At 40.6% G+C, this 16,562-nt stretch overlaps 1 protein-coding gene across 1 annotated transcript in view; it reads right to left on the reverse strand.

Annotated features, from left to right (window-relative positions):
• Positions 1-16,562, reverse strand: part of cfap74 (cilia and flagella associated protein 74) — a 92,612-nt gene that overhangs the window by 39,831 nt on the left and 36,219 nt on the right. The window contains 1 exon segment of the mRNA XM_034144634.1: positions 13,073-13,201. Within this exon segment, the coding sequence (XP_034000525.1) occupies positions 13,073-13,201 (129 nt within the window).

Here is a 16,562-nt window from a genome sequence, read left to right on the forward strand (position 1 = left end):
TGATTTCTATCAACACGTAATAATTGTTGTATCGATGTATATAGAGATGTACTACAGCAAAAGTATTCTCCGTCGGGACTTCCTGCAACAACACCACGCCGTTATCGTGATTCTGATTGGCCAGAAGACATTATCAAAGATGTTCTATTGAGAAGACGATCACTACGTGACAAAAGTTTTCAAAACTGTTTCTAGTCTTCGGTATTTCCAGACAAGTGGCTACTGAAATCAATCTTGCTAACTGCTGTCTGTGCAATTTACTCCGCGCTAGTTGGCGGACTCTATTTTGCTTACTTTAACATCGTTTTTCATGGTGGGGCTAAGGTGGGGCTAAGGTGGGGCTAAGCCATTTCTTGGTATGGCTGTAGCCTACCCCAGCCATACCCTGGCGCGTATGTGAGGTTGTGGGTGAGAGGCTGATATCGTGAAGCTTACAGTGAGGACTAGAAAATGACAAAGTAGGTGACTGTGGGGATGCCTGTGCAAAACATTGCAAACTTTAATAAATCATTTTAACAATATATTTTTGTCAGAGTTTCAGTTGTACATCGTTCTTAATGTGATGTATAGTAGCTTTGATAGCTGTCCATACCTTCAGACCGCCTCTATGTGAAACACAAGTTGTTTACTCACAGCCCGAAAGCAGCCTGGAGATGACTGTCATCTGTGGCAAGCTGTGATCCACTCCGAATAAATGGTGATACAACTTCTCCAGCCATTCTCAAGCTCAATGTTTTTATGAAATACCTGTATCCCTCTCATCACAACACAACTCTACACTGTGCAGACAAAAATTACATACATGAAATAACATGTGTTATTTCATGTATGTTATATGTTAAAACAATATTCCATGGCTAAAACCACAGAAAAGTAAGTCCAGAATGAATCCATACATACGGTACAATAGTTATTTTATATATATATATATATATATATATATATAATAAAAATATATATATATATATATATATATATATATATATATAAATATACCCATACTTATTAATATATGCATATTTATTTTTGGTTTACACTAACAACATATAAAACCCTGAATTTTGTGTGTGTGTGTGCACAGACATGTTTCACAGCTGCAATCAATTTAATTGGCAATCTAGTCTGGATCAAACAACCTGTGTCCCTACCATGGCTTACACTGTACAAGTACCAACAGGTGTACAACTCTGCACAGGTTTAACAACTAAATTATAATTACCTGGATTGTCTAGGCTATATAAACCAGTGGACTTGTCAAAACTTTGTGGGGTTGTGAGTAGAGAGAGGTTAGAGACAGAGAGAGATTAGAGACAGAGAAACATTAGAGACAGCGAGAGATTAGAGACAGCGAGAGAAAACAGTTAGTTAGAAATTAGATAGAAAAATATCAGAACGTGCGTGAGTGAGTACTGAATGTGATAGAGTGTTGGTCCTTGTGAGTGAAATTGTATTGTGTGTTTAATTAAGTGAGTGATTGTTGTTTGCCTGTGTGTGTGTTTGAGAGAGAGCGTAGTACTAGGGCTACGGGCTACATAGGAGTGAGTGGATCCAACAAAAATGGAGCCAAGACTTGTGAAAGAGCTGATGGATCTAAAACTCCAGAACGTTTTTCCTGAAGGCTTATCAAGCCATCAGAGGTTTGTGATCAAGAGAAGAGCTGAGACCTTCAGGATTAAAGGTAAGAGTGTGTGGACTTCAGAATATCGTGTGCTATGATAACACTCTCAATGAATATATAACTATGACATTTCAATACCAGATGGAGAACTGCATTACATATGCAGAAGAAAAAAGGACATGGCTGAGCACCTCGCCAAAGTGGTCTTATCATCAGAAGAAGCCGACAAGCTGTTTAAAGAGTTTCACTGCAGCCAATTGGGAGGACATTTTGCTGTAGAGAAAACACATGGTGCCATCATCAAACAATTTTATTGGCCTGGCATGGTGGATGATATCCACAAGTGGGTGATAATGAGGTCAATTACACATTATGGTACAAAAGTGGAGCACAGAAAAGTTTATGGTGTGTTTTTTTTTTCTTTTCCAGATTGCTGAGTGTCCCCAGTGCCAATCAAAGAGGGCAAGGATCAAAGAAAAGAGGGAGTACACTCCTATTGAGCCAGTTTCAGCTTTGGAACATGTGAACTGTGGTTTACTGAAATGCACATTTGTTTTTTTTCTTCTCAGGTAACAGAGCCTCTGGAGCTTGTTGGGATGGACCATCAATACATTTGTGTCATGGTTGATTATTTCACCAAATGGGCAGAGGCATACCCACTTAAAAGCAAAACAGCAGATGAGGTGACCAATTGTAGTCTTGATTTCTTTTACAAATTTGGTGCACCTCAAACACTGCTAACGGATCAAGGCGGGGAATTCTGTAATAAGGTATACCCTTGAAGCATAATGACTCCCTATTATGTAACATTTCTGTGCTAACTTTTTAGTGTGAATGCAAAATTCACCAACACATTCTCGCAGTTTACAGCATTCACAGGCATTTTCAGCAGGAGATGCATTTTATTGTTTCATTTTTGTCCCAATGTTTCCTTCAAGGTGAACTATAACCTTTGTGAGAGGCTGGGAATCGAAAGAAGCCTGTGTTCCCCGTATCATCCACAGACAAATGGGCTCGTGGAAAAATGAAATGGAACAATACAGAGGTATGTTAATTAATATAAATAACATATTATTTTTGCTACATTAACAGTAATCACAAATTATACCTAAATAAAACAACAAGAGTAAATAAATGGGTTGCTTTATCATATATTCGAAACCATTTTGTCTTCTACCTTCTTGTGTCTGTACTTTACCTGAATTTAGGTCCCTGAACAAACTGGTGGCGTTGGGACCAATTCCTGCAGTCCACCATGTTCAGTCTGAGAACCAAAACTCAGCGGACTACAAAGTTCAGTCCATACTTTCTCATGTTTGGGAGGGAGGCGAGGTACCCATCAGAGGTGCCCAAGAGTACAAAGTAAGATCCGGTTAATCTCTTATCCTGTAGCATTATTTTTATTTCAAACATGTATGTCCTCTACATTCTAACTGTTTTCTGTGGCAGATAACAGAAGACAAAGTCAAAAGGATGGTGGAAAGGGAAGATGTCTGGGAGGGACTTCAAAAACAGGAGGCCGTTTTCACACTTGTCAAGAAAAACATGAAAAAAAGCCAAGAGAGGAAACTGGAGAAAGGGCAAGCGGACAACTTCCAAGTGGAGGACTTGGTTTTAAAAAGAAACAAAAGGTTGGAGCAAAGAAAAGGCGGAAAACTAGAGGTGGAAATGCAGGGACCTTACCGGGTTGTGGACATTGAGGGGAAAGTTGCTGAAATAGTTTCAGAAAAGGGAAACAATAAGATGAAAGTCAACATTGACCACCTCGCACACTATGTCCAGCCAGAGGAGAGGATCCCTGCAAAATTGAAAAAAATGTTGGATCCTTCTCCTCTGGCTGGTCCACTGACCCCCACACCCACACCCACACCCACCTCCACCTCCACACCCACACCCACCACCACCTCCACACGCTCAACATCCTCCCAAACCCTGGCTCCATCAAGTCAGGCAGAAGGAGCATCTTCTGAGGTGGAGACTTGTAAGTAAACTGACACAAAGTACACAAAGTATGCATTTCCTTAATAACTAACATGCCTTATCTTTTTTCTTTACAGTAATCCGAGACATATGGGCAGGGAGGAGGAAGGAGACGCTATGGGCCAAGTATGGCCCATACAAAGTTTACAGCGAGAACCTCATGGTCTTGGCCCCAGGACAGCAGTTGGAGGGAGAGGTAAGCCTACTTTATAAGACAAAAGTACATATGCAAACTGATAATTCTTTATCAAATGGGATAAAAACATCTGTTGTATTTATAGATTATCAATGCCTATTTATCATGGGTGGGTGCAAAAGCTGGGGCTTTCATTTTCGACTCCTACCTCATAACTTCCCTCTGGCAGGGAACACACAAAGGCGGTTTAAGAAAGGTGAGTAGAGTAGGACTAGAAATAAGTGTATATATGTATGTACTTATGTACTTAAGTATGTACAAATATTTTTCAGTTGGACCTGACAAAACACGATGTGGCAGCTGGAGCCGTCTGTTACAGGGCACACTGGACACTCATTGTAAGTAATCTAAAATGTTAATGGGTCAAGATATTTCTTTTTATTCAACACTTTTTTTATTTAACACTTGACACTTTGTTTAATTTGTTGCACTTCCATAGATCATGTATCTGAGGGAAAACAGGTCCCTTTTCTTGGACCCATTTGGGGCCACCAAAGAACAGATAAGCCGCTGCAAAGACCTAACACGGTAAATCAAATATCAGCTGTAATGTCTTTACTAGATATATTCATGCATTCAGGATGTGGGATTATATTAAGGGAGCAACACAAAGCCACATAAATAATGTTCCTGATTACTGCTGTTTTACTTGAATAACATAAGATTGTCCTGTGTGAACATTCAGCTGTTCTTGACTTAAAAAGGATTGTATGTCCAAAACATAATCTATGTGTTCCCTGTGTAGATCGCTGGTCCGCAAGACAAACCCAGCTGTTGGGAGATGGGCATGCGACAGCATGGATCATTGTCCTAACTTGCCTGTATATATTATATGAATGATTATATAAATTATTCAAGATTATAAGTATACATTTATATTGTATGTTAACATATATTAATATGTAAAAAATAAAATAAAAGGGAGAAGGGGTCGGATTAAATAAGTGTAAACTTCTTCCGACCCCTTTTCGGACGTGTAATGAGCTAAAGCTTTGTTGTTTATTGATATCAGACAATGATACTACAGATTATTCAATTATTAATTAAATGTTTCGTTTTGTTATTGCATTCATTTGTATAGTACTGTATCATGTCTGTATCACCTTTTGTTTCATTTGTATTACACGCTCGAAAAAAAAAACTAAACTAAACTAAAGGTAACATTTATGAATGTGTATATATAACCATCTGTCATTAAACAATAATACGAAGATACTTATCTCAGACTTTGTTAGCTTGCAGAGCAAATACTATTGGACCAGAAGGTCCAGTACCCTGTTGACCAGGCGGGTGTGGCCTCAATGAGGTTCGACATGGCAATGTCCCTGGTGAAAAATTCCGGTATACAGGACTAAACCAGAGAAACCGAAATATCCTGTATTTTTTGGCATTTCACTACATTTATGCCGGTATTTGTTTTTTACAGATGACCTATCGCAGCTGTGTCGGGCCTGTGGGGAACTTAGTTCAGGGTTGACCAAGGTTGACCAATGGGTAAGACGTTGTATTCATTTCCTGACCAACATTTGGCTGGAAGACTGGGATACACCCTGGATAGGTTACCTCAACATCACCGGGTGAACACTATAACAGATATTGAACATTTTTACTTTAATTCACCAAACTTGCATGTCTTTGCACTATGGGAGAACACTGGTGCAGTGGAAGGAACTTGTGAGCACGGACTCTACACAGAAAGGACCACAGATAAGATCCCAACCTATACATTGCTTGTTTAGTTAAATGTTAACAGCGTGATTGTAAAGCGTACTCTGGATGAGTGATGTTAACCTAAAAAATGTTTGTCCATATTCTAACATGTATTATTTCTGTTTCTTTTCAGATTGAGTGCACCGGCTGTACCAAATGGTACCACACAACATGTGTTGGGCAGCCCTCTATCTCACTGGACTATTACTGCAAAGCCTGCACTTTATAAACACACACACACACACACACACACACACACACACACACACACACACACATACGCACAAACACACAAATTCCTTGTTTATGTTCACATGTGGTCCAGGCTGTTGTCATTGCACACTTAAAGCTAAAGTATTACGTTTTCAAAGGCAACTTTTATATATATTTAAAGAAATGTACATATATTTGTGTGTGTATACATACATACACACCTGTACACCCACTGTTGTATTCCATTTGGAATGGAATCTAACATACTGATATGACAAATGGTGGAATGAGCTCCCCATTGAAATCAGGACAGCAGAAAGCCTACACATCTTCCGGCGCAGACTCAGAAAACTCATCTCTTTCGACTTCACTTCGAGCAATAGAATTACTAACAAAGCACTTATATACTAACAAAGGACTGGCTTATCTAAAGCTAGTTGAGTAGCACTTGAAATGTTTTGGCTCTATGAAATCTGAGGCCTGTACTACGAAGCCGGATTTTCCTAACCTGGATATGTTTGAGTTAGCCGGTTGGCCCAATCCAAAACATACGCGCTCTCGCTAAACTGTACTACAACGCTGGTTATCAAGTGGATCGCTCAAGCCAGCCGTGTCCTATCTAGTTAGGTGCGCGTTCACATGAAAGGGGTGGTATTTGGAGCATTCGACCAATCACAAACATGGACAAGCGTACTGACAGCGCAGCGTCATACTTCCTGAATGAAAAGTGAACTTTAATATTAGTCAAATATGAAGAAGTTAAACTTTAAACATCCATGACTTAAACACTTTATCCAGGATAAAAGCCACATAGCTGCACCTGCAAGGTGAATACAGCTGGTAAAAGAAAAAGCGTTTGAATGCGTACATTAACAGGTTTATGAAATCACTGCCCCGTATAAGACACGAGTGGATCTGACTTTAATTACATTTGACTCGAGTGTTTCGTCAACTTAATGTGTTGCTTAAAATAATACTTCTGCATACAGTATGTGACACTGTGAGTGTTGCACGGCCAGATACGGCTCAAGAAGCTGACTCAGATCAGGAAATATATGATACATTATGATGTGATATGATATGAATGATAATGGGACACATCGACGTCTGCACTCACAGTGCCGCAGACTGTACTTAATGTTACTCTGATCCGGTTACTTATGTCGTGGCAGATATTTAAGTAAGCTTTCTTAGCGCTAATGTTATAATAGTCAGATTGCTCTGAAGATGGGAGGGGATATTCTATTCATTTTCACGTTCACACAGTCAGTTGATTTTGGCCGGCCGTCTTTCCTGCAACGGCAGTTTTTCTGTATTTCCTCTATCCTGTAATATGAATTGATCGCTTTAAACTGCGCACACGGAGCTCGGATTGGTCAGCAGGCGGTGCTTTCACTGAGTTGATCTCTTAGCCTGCAACCTAACCTGCTCCGGAGCAGGTTTGCCGCTCAGCATAAGTTACCATGGAAATCTAGCCTGCTAAAAAGAGAACCAGCGTCGTAGGACCGGAAAGCCCGAGATTTCCCTGAAGTTAGCCAGCTTCGTAGTACAGGCCTCTGATGTACTTATATGATTCTGTTTTCTTGAAGTTTGTATCTTCTTGGTCGAATGCACTTATTGTAAGTCACTTTGGATACAAGCGTCAACTAAATGCAATGTCATGTAATGACAATAAATGTTTGAATGTTGAAAAAACGTTTCCAATAAAGTTGTTTCTGAAATATAACTTTCACTGTTGTTTTTCCTTCTATAACAGTAATGTAGGTTAAAACAAAAAGTGCATTTATGTAAACTAAACTGACATTTGGGAACCAAAAAGTGAATGTTGCAACCTAAGCAGTTAAGCATTTGATATCATTGGGTGTTAATGCTGCAAGAGTGGGAAGGTAGACATAATTGCTTACACGTATAGGCTAGAAGTGATGATAGAACAACTGTATTCTATGGATTCAATTTGTTATTTTCACAGCAATAACATGTGAAGTCTGCAAACATCTTCGATGGTAGGCTACTGTTTCACAAACAACCCAGTGCATAGTTGTTCGTTTTATGTTGCTATATTTTCAAATTGACAATTTACATTCAATTGTAATGACACATCTCTGATGCACAGTGTAGAGTTGTGTTGTGATGAGAGGGATACAGGTATTTAATAAAAACATTGAGCTTGAGAATGGCTGGAGAAGTTGTATCACCATTTATTCGGAGCGGATCACAGCTTGCCACAGATGACAGTCATCTCCAGGCTGCTTTCGGGCTGTGAGTAAACAACTTGTGTTTCACATAGAGGCGGTCTGAAGGTATGGACAGCTATCAAAGCTACTATACATCACATTAAGAACGATGTACAACTGAAACTCTGACAAAAATATATTGTTAAAATGATTTATTAAAGTTTGCAATGTTTTGCACAGGCATCCCCACAGTCACCTACTTTGTCATTTTCTAGTCCTCACTGTAAGCTTCACGATATCAGCCTCTCACCCACAACCTCACATACGCGTACTGAACGTGCATCAAAGTGTTCCTATTCAGTCAGATATACCAAAAGATGAATTTGAACGACAGGCGAAGCGATCGAGATGTTTCTTTCCCGGTGAGTCAACAATGGGTCCTCAAGGTACACGCCCCGATACATCTGTCTAAAATAATAGAATATCACCAGTTGTTCGTCCCACAATTTATTCGGTGACACCGTCACCAAAAAAGTTAAAGCCAATAGTAAACAAGACAATCAGAAATCAGCACAGCTTAGCTGGGAGAGGGAGCGGAAACACTGCCATCACCGACCAAGCCGACACCAACCTGTCCGTCGAAGTTTTCCGCGTAGCCGGCCACAGCTCCTGTGGGACGGGTAGCCCGTAGCCCCGACTGGAATAGTCGCGAAACTGCACGCAGCCGGCTGTATGCGGGGAAATCCTTAGATCTAACGTTCCAACGAACGCTTGTAGGTTACAAAAATGCAACCACGGTACTCTCGCGAAGCGAGAAGATGAAAAGGAACCAATCTGCTAATGACGCCGGCCTATGTAGCCGTCGTCACGTGGGTCACAGGTGACTTTGTTGTTATTAGGTACTCGAACTGCGCATGCGTGCGATGGATATATCCAGTGCTAAAGCACCGCCTCTGGCGGTCAGTAGGGACGAAATAGAACTGAATATCTGTGTCAAGAACAGCATTTCTAGAATATTTCCCCTGCTTTACCATGCAGTCAGCTTTCCTTTCGTATGGGTGACTAAAGGTTTTATCCATCATCTCTTTAAAGCCACCAGACTTGACAAAACAAATGATTGAAGAAAATATGTATTTTGACCTTGTAGAACACAAGAGATGCTGGAAACAGCAGCGACCAGAAACTATTTTGTTTTGGGAGCTAAAATAAGAGTTGTTGTCAAATTTAAAGTGTTAAAAATATTTGAAAAAAATATCGTATACTTGAAGTGATATAGACTTTTCAAGGTTGGCCATGTTTTTGATGGTAAAAATATGGTTTGCTTCTGCCCCCATGAAAAGTAGTTAATTGCTTTTCTTTGAGGTTGTAACTCCTGTCGGTTTATCCCAAAAAGGGGCGTAACTTATTTTTAATGTAACTATGGAGACAGATGTCATACAACCCCACCTGAAACACTTCAAAATATCCCTTTAAAACTCCATACTTTGTCAGTTATGCTGAAACACTCCAAGGAACAACCAATGCAACTTTTATGTCGTATGTGAATGACAAAATAACCCCTTCTCCCAAACAGTAATTGGTTACTTGAACACAATTTCATGTTTTCTGTTTCCTTCTGAATTCCTCTTCGCTGAACAGGGTCGCAAACAGTGTATGGAACAATGCATTGGATATGTGAGAGGAACATGTGGGTTGCATGGTGACAAATAAAAGTGGAGGAAGGCAGGCAGAGAGGGATGAAGCAAAGGAAAGACATTGACGGATGTGGGTAGGTTGAGCACAATCCTCCAGAGCAGGAAGCGAGAATGTGCTGCTCACCCTCTCCCTAAAGCCCGAGGAGGGGAGGCAAGAAGCAAGCACCTGAGTAAAGAATGAAAGCTATGAGTCATTTGGAATCCAGATTTAACTGTGTATGAGTATGTGTGGAGGAGACAGTGAGTGAAGGCAGTGCTGCTAATGAGGATTTAGAAATCCAATCAGGCTCTGGGTAGGAAAACATTGGCAGTGCCTTTTTAATGACACACCACCAGTGAATAAAACAAAAGCCAATCTGCCAAAAATTTGACAGATTAGAAGGCGAGATCCAACCATGACGGAGGCAAAATAACAACCACCAACAAAAAATCCACAAATAGGAACACAATGTCAGACTAAATTACAGGAGTGGAAGAAGATTACAAATATTTAACTCAAATTAGTTAAACCACACTGTAAAAATCATGCCCTTAAAATGGTATTTAAGTTAAAGTAAGTAAATATAATCAGCAAAATCTACTTTAAATATTAAACATAAGAGTTAACAAATGCAACAACAACAAAAAATCATAAAAAACATCCTAAAATCTTAAAGGGGCACTAGTATGGTTTTTGAGGTTTTCACTTTCCTGTAGTGTGTTATATAGGTTTGTGTGCATGTGGTCAGCAAAGGCTAAACTCTCAAAGTCCCCCTCCAGAGGGAGTTTCTCTCCCTCTGCCTGAAATGCCTCTATTTGACTACTTTGCTTACTTCTGTAACATAATGACAACACTTTGTAACGCTCAAGCTTTTATTGTCAGAGGGCGCTTGACCAATCACAACAGAGCTGCCAGCCGACCAATCAGAGCAGACTGGGCTCTGGTTTCAGACAGAGGGTGAAAAGAGATGACGCAGCACATGCAGTATGAGAAAAATACAGACCATTTTGAACATTAAAGCATGGAAACATGTCGCAGTAGAGGCACACACTACAAATAGGAACCTAGAAATGAGCAGCCCCTTTAAAGGTCCCATGTCATGCTTTTCCGGTTATTACCCGTCCCCTTGTGTGTTATGAAGGTTTTTATGCATGTAAACGGTCTGCAAAGTCACAAACCCTCAAAGTACACCCTGTAGCGAGTAAAACTCTAACACAGAAAAGACGTGTCTATGCTCCCCCAGAACTCCTCGTTGGAGATTTTTCTTTTTCCATTGTTGTCTTCCTGGGTTCTGTGACGTGCCCATACCCAAATGGACCCAATCCTCACACACACACACACACACACACACTCTCTCAGCGGTGAAACTGTGACGCGCGGGGGGGGGGGTGCTAGTGGAGCCTCGCAGCGGCGAAACTGTGGCGCGCTTACACTGTAGGTGCGCCACATTTGGAGCAGGAAATGAACCCAGCTCACACTGTCCGCTCCTCGCAGCAGCGAGCCGCGCAACGTCCCGCCAACACGGCACCCAGACCCCACGCAGCATTCTCATCTGTTTGTCATTACCGGTGTCATTTTCTGGTTGCTAACGCCATTGTAACACATAATCACTGATGTTCCGCTGTAACGGTGGAAGACCATAGTGGTGGACTCATCAGAACAGAGTGGGCGAGCTGACCAATCAGAGCACAGTGGGCTCATAGGGAGGGGGGGGGCAGGAGCTCCAACAAGCCGTGTAGGACAGAGAGTGAATACACATACGATACAGAGATGCTGTATGAGAAACCAATGTGAGTTGAAATTGAACAATGTAAATCTATTCTATAGACCTCAACAATGGAATTATGATCAGTAGAAATGGCCATGACATGGGACCTTTTAAACGTTTTCTAAATAAATTAGAAATGTTTTTAGGTGCCGATTAACTATCTCTTAGTTGGCTAGGTAATTAGTCGACTTTATCACACATTTGAAAAAAGAAATATTTGTAAACTTTTGTTTCTTTTGCAAACAAATTCATATAAAAATACCAAGTAACGACAGAGGTAAGAAATATGTAGAGAAGTAAAAAGTACAATGTTTCCCTTGGAAGTGTAGTAGAGTAAAAATATAAAGTAGCATGAAAAGAAAATACTCCCATACTCAAGTAGAAGTACTAACTTGAATTATTATTATCATTATTATTTCAGTACAGTACTTGTAGTACATGTACTTGGTTTCCACCACTGATAAACAATAATGTGAAATTCAGGCTGTCGTCAAGCTTATTTTGTTCGCAATATCAATCTGTTCCACAATCTCAGCAATTATCTCAGTAAGACGATGTAATAAACTGGATTTAACCTTTGAAGCTGGCTCTGGTGTCTCAGGTTATGTAATCAGAATCAGGTTCCAGCATATAAGCAGCGGTGGACGGTGGATACACAGAGGGACGAGAGGAAGAGTTTGAGAGTAACAGAGAGAGGCAGAATGGATGCAGAGTGAGAGGGGAAGTGATAGAGGAGTGTAGAGAAAGGCAATGAGAGTGAAGGGAGGTGAGAGGCCAAGAAAAAGAGAGTGGGAGAAGACAGCGCAGGAGCAGAGAGATGGAGACACAGAAGAGAAGAAGTGTGATACAGCAAGAGTAGGGAGGGGGTGGTAGCTGTGGCTGCAGCGTTAGTGCTGCACGAGTAATGCTGTACTCTAAGCCGCGCATTAAAACCTCTGCTGATTCACTAAAGCAGATTACTGACATTTTCCCACTTTTCCCTCCTGCCCCCTTCCTGAACGATGACTGCTGCACGGCCTTCATTTTTATCGTATTTGAGGAAAGATTCCTCCTGTTAATATGTATTGTTTTAGCATCAGCTATCGAAGAACTGCGAGGTAAAAAAAAAAGGAGGGTGGGCAGAAGAGTGCCCACGCTGAGTTTTTTCATACTGCACGCCTCTCATATTTGCCCTGGGGGTCTCCTGTCCGCTCTCCTGGCATTCAAACTGCAGTTCAACTCCTGCCTCTCCGGCTAAATATAGAGCCGCTATTGTTGTAGGAAGAATTACCATGTCCTCCAAAGTCATTAGAAACCATTACGCTCAGAGTGCAGGTGTGTGGAAGCAAGTCTGGCTATACCCGCTGGCTGTTGACTGGCTATAGATTGTACCTCCGTTAGACTCCAAAGCTTGTTTATATCAAAAAGGGAAGCTATCATAAGCTTTGCAGTAACACACGTACCAGGCAATACTGTCAACATTATATATTTAAGGTTAAGTGGTGTAAAGAGGTATTTGTTAATTGGGGTCAACTAACATCTCTATATACATCCAAGAACTCTTAACACAGACTTTTCTACAGTATGTGCAGAATGTACAATCCATAGCAGTTTTTCAACAAGAAAACTAGCTTGAAGGGAAAACCGATTGCACTTTAATAGAAGGTTGATAGAATCTTAACAAGCTTTAGGTCTAAAATAAGATTATGAATGCTCCAGTGGTTCCATTATCATTGCATCCTCTGCGTGTCCTTCCTTACCTCGGCAGGAACTTGAGTTGGGCGTTGAATCTCGATTGAGCTTGGATGAAACCCGTCTTTGGAAGGATCTCCATGTGTTTCCTCATTTCCGGGCACACCTCAAAGGTCAGCTTCAAGGCTGTGCTGGCTCTGTAATGCAATAGTTTCATTAGCTTAATGCTAACACAGCAAGTGCATACCTGTAAAAAAGGGGGTCATCAAGGGCTGTCTGTACTGCTACTGAATAATAATGCACAGGCAGTAACGCTCAGGCAATATTGCACAGGATATATTGCACAGGAAATGCTGTTGACTTTTTCTGGCATAAAAAAGACAACATGAAAGCAGCGTTGAGGTGAGCCATCCATTTCATATAACAGCAACAAAAACAAAAGAACATCTGCCAGGTGCAATGCCCAGTGGATCTTTACCTTTTACCCCCCAGGGACTGAAGAACAGACAGAGAAAATACTTTTAGTTTGAGTGACAGACAAATTGCCTTTTATGGATTGATGTACCCCGCAGTCCAAATCATTTAGGTCACCCAATTTTCCAGGAGCTCCAGATGGTTGTGCCTGTGGCTACAAGCCTCAGTTATAGCTGAAGCTATTTTATAAATGGCTCTTCACCTTGGGAATTCTCTAACACATCCAACCACAGCCCACACGTTTACACCTTCAGACAACGATGACAGTACAAACACAATGAAATAAACTAGAGGTGAAATGCGTGTAACATTTTGTTATGTCTGCTTTCATCCTCAGAGATACAAAGGTGAGCGAAGAGTGAGCTGTGGCGAAATCGACCCAAGGGACCCCTCATTTTTCGATTCCCCCTCTCAAACGAAATGCCCCACTTTGAACAGAGAGGTCAACCAGATGGTTGTTTCCGCGAGGCAAGAACTCTCAGGAACACTTGGGGGTATTAAGTCGCTATCTTTATTCAGGCCAAATGATAACCTTCAAGAAACTCTCAGAAGAGTATTCATGGGTACATAATCATTTAGGGCCATTATAATTTTAATCAACAGGGGCATTTAGCTGATCCTATCTTTTTCACTGGCTGCCTGTGACTAGCTTATTTCTGAAGCAATGTCTAGTGATTTAAAGGTCACTAAACATCATTTCACGTCATTTGCTGCCTTGAGGTAAAACTCACAATGATTATGTAATCAGCACATTATACAGTTTTATTTGGTTGTCGCTTTACATATTAAAACAGAAACTGTGTTCTAGGAAAGCATTTCTTAACTTAAAATGTGAGATTCACCTCCAAGAGGATTTCCTTAATACGTTATCTTTCTCACTCACTCATTCCAAACAACAAAGAAACAAAGCCTCTGGACTTCCCTCTGTTTTTGGCCCATTTCTCTATGGTTTCCCCACTGTGAGGTTGGTGTTGGAATTCTTTCTCTATCGTCCTGCGCCATGTTATTTTGGTCCTCCCTTTCCTTTGCTTACCTCCTGGGGTGCAGAGTAAAGCGACTCTAGGGATTACTTTGATTGTGAGCACATGGCCAATCCAGACCCACCTGCCTCTTTTCAGTAAGGAGTGTCATCTGTATGGGTTATTTTGAGACAGTTATTATTGGAGATTGTCTTTGGCCAGAACATATGCTAGATCCTACATTGGCATGCTGTTTGAAAGGTGGATATACAGTGTTGTGTTGATGGAAAAAAGTGTTGGTAGATTCATAGTTTGGTTTTGGTGGTGTATTGCTTGGATTTCCAGATGTGTTAAAGCTTAAGAAGGTTGTGAGTGCTTTATTGATCTGGTTTAGAATACAAAGGATTTAATGTCTTTCATATATATTTTTGTTGGTTGGTTCATATGGATGCCCAGGTCTTCTGCAAATGATTGTGTTTCTATTGGATGTTGGGGAGATCTCTGTAGATAAAAACCTCTGAAATGCTCTGTCCATTTTTCTCTTGTTTCTTTTCAGCGTTAAGTAGTTGTCCCTTTGTTTGTTTTACTTTGATGTGTTTTAAATGACCTTTTTATGTTTATTTTCATGGCTCTGTTGTTTAAGTTATCTTGATAAGCATTTTTTGGTTTTGCCTGTGTGGGCATGTGCGGGTGGAGGGAGGGAGGGAGGGGGGAGTGTAGTGAGTGTACTGTGATATTACAATGTAAATGAAATGGCATCGATTATTGTACACTATAATGAAATAAAAAGACTTGTAAAAAAAAAAAAAAAAGAGTAGTTGTCCCTGCTTGTCATGGATTTGGTAATTGGTTCTAAATTGTGTTCCACATATCACATTGATGATTTTGTAGGATGTTCCTTGATAATATAACAAAGCTGCTTTTTCAGTTGCATATCTTCAAGGTAGGCCAACTCCTTACTGGCCTTTTTACCTGTGTGTTGGTGTTTTGGTACTAAACGTGTAGGTCTTGTTTGAACCTAGGTGATTTGTTATTTGTGTTTGTTGTATAGTCTCCCATGTTCCATCTCCCGCGTTGTTTCTTGATAGTTTTGTCGTAGATTGCAAATATGTTTGCCTTATGTTTGATGATCCTGGCCTCATGCTCCTCATCATCTTTCCTTGGATTATTCGAGGGGGCTTGATATCTACTCTGGGCTTGTATTGGGATTTTTGTTCTTCATGGATGGGTCTTTCAGAATGCATCCAATCTTTGAGATCCTCCTGTTGGTGGTCCTACTCTCCTTCGCTTCAATTTGATGCTATATCAGAGTGGTGGTCACGAGAGACTCCTCTTTACACTTTGACATCTCTCAACAAGCATCTCCTCTTGTAGTTGATCATCAAATGGTCTATTTGTTGATGTCTTCCCCATTTGGTGAGAGCCGTGCCATCCATGTCAGTATGTTGATGTTCTTGTGGGGAAACAGAGTGCCTGCAATAACCATGATGCTGTATAGCCAGAATGCAGATCATTTCTCTATGTGTACTCCCAAGCCTCAAGGGAAACCAAGCCTTCACGGAAACACTTGTATGGAACCATCCCAATAATGCAGCACTGTCTGCTTATTGACGTATCGTATATTTCAAAATACCAGATGGAAAAGAAAGATATAAATCTATTATCACAAAAAATTAAATAAAAAAGAACTCTAACATCAAATACTAACACGAATTCCTCTTGCCAAACAACATAGGAGACAGGATGGACGAAGGCACAGTAGGCATATAAGACAGAGAGAAATCAAGGACAGAAGGCTTTGTGAAGAAAAAAAAAGCAGCTTGTTTGTTTTCTTTGTGGCCTGAGTTTGGGCAGGAACGCTGAACTCCCAGCAGGTACCAAGGGAGGAGGGTTTGAAAGTCCAGGATGCAAAAAAAAGCCTTGCCCGCCCAATATCTTTTTAAACTCTGCCAACTGTGTGTACTATATTCTAATGATTTGCTGGCAAAAAATGTTAAAATCCCTGGCTCTCAGAAAATAATAATATTAAATTATGCTTATAAAGATCTGTCACAAACTAAGGAGGACTTGTGCGATATCTCATCATCTACTCAAAGGAAGAAGTGACAAATTGTACGATAAAAGC

Source organism: Trematomus bernacchii, unplaced genomic scaffold (assembly GCF_902827165.1).
Source record: "Trematomus bernacchii unplaced genomic scaffold, fTreBer1.1, whole genome shotgun sequence".
Taxonomy (NCBI): domain Eukaryota; kingdom Metazoa; phylum Chordata; class Actinopteri; order Perciformes; family Nototheniidae; genus Trematomus; species Trematomus bernacchii.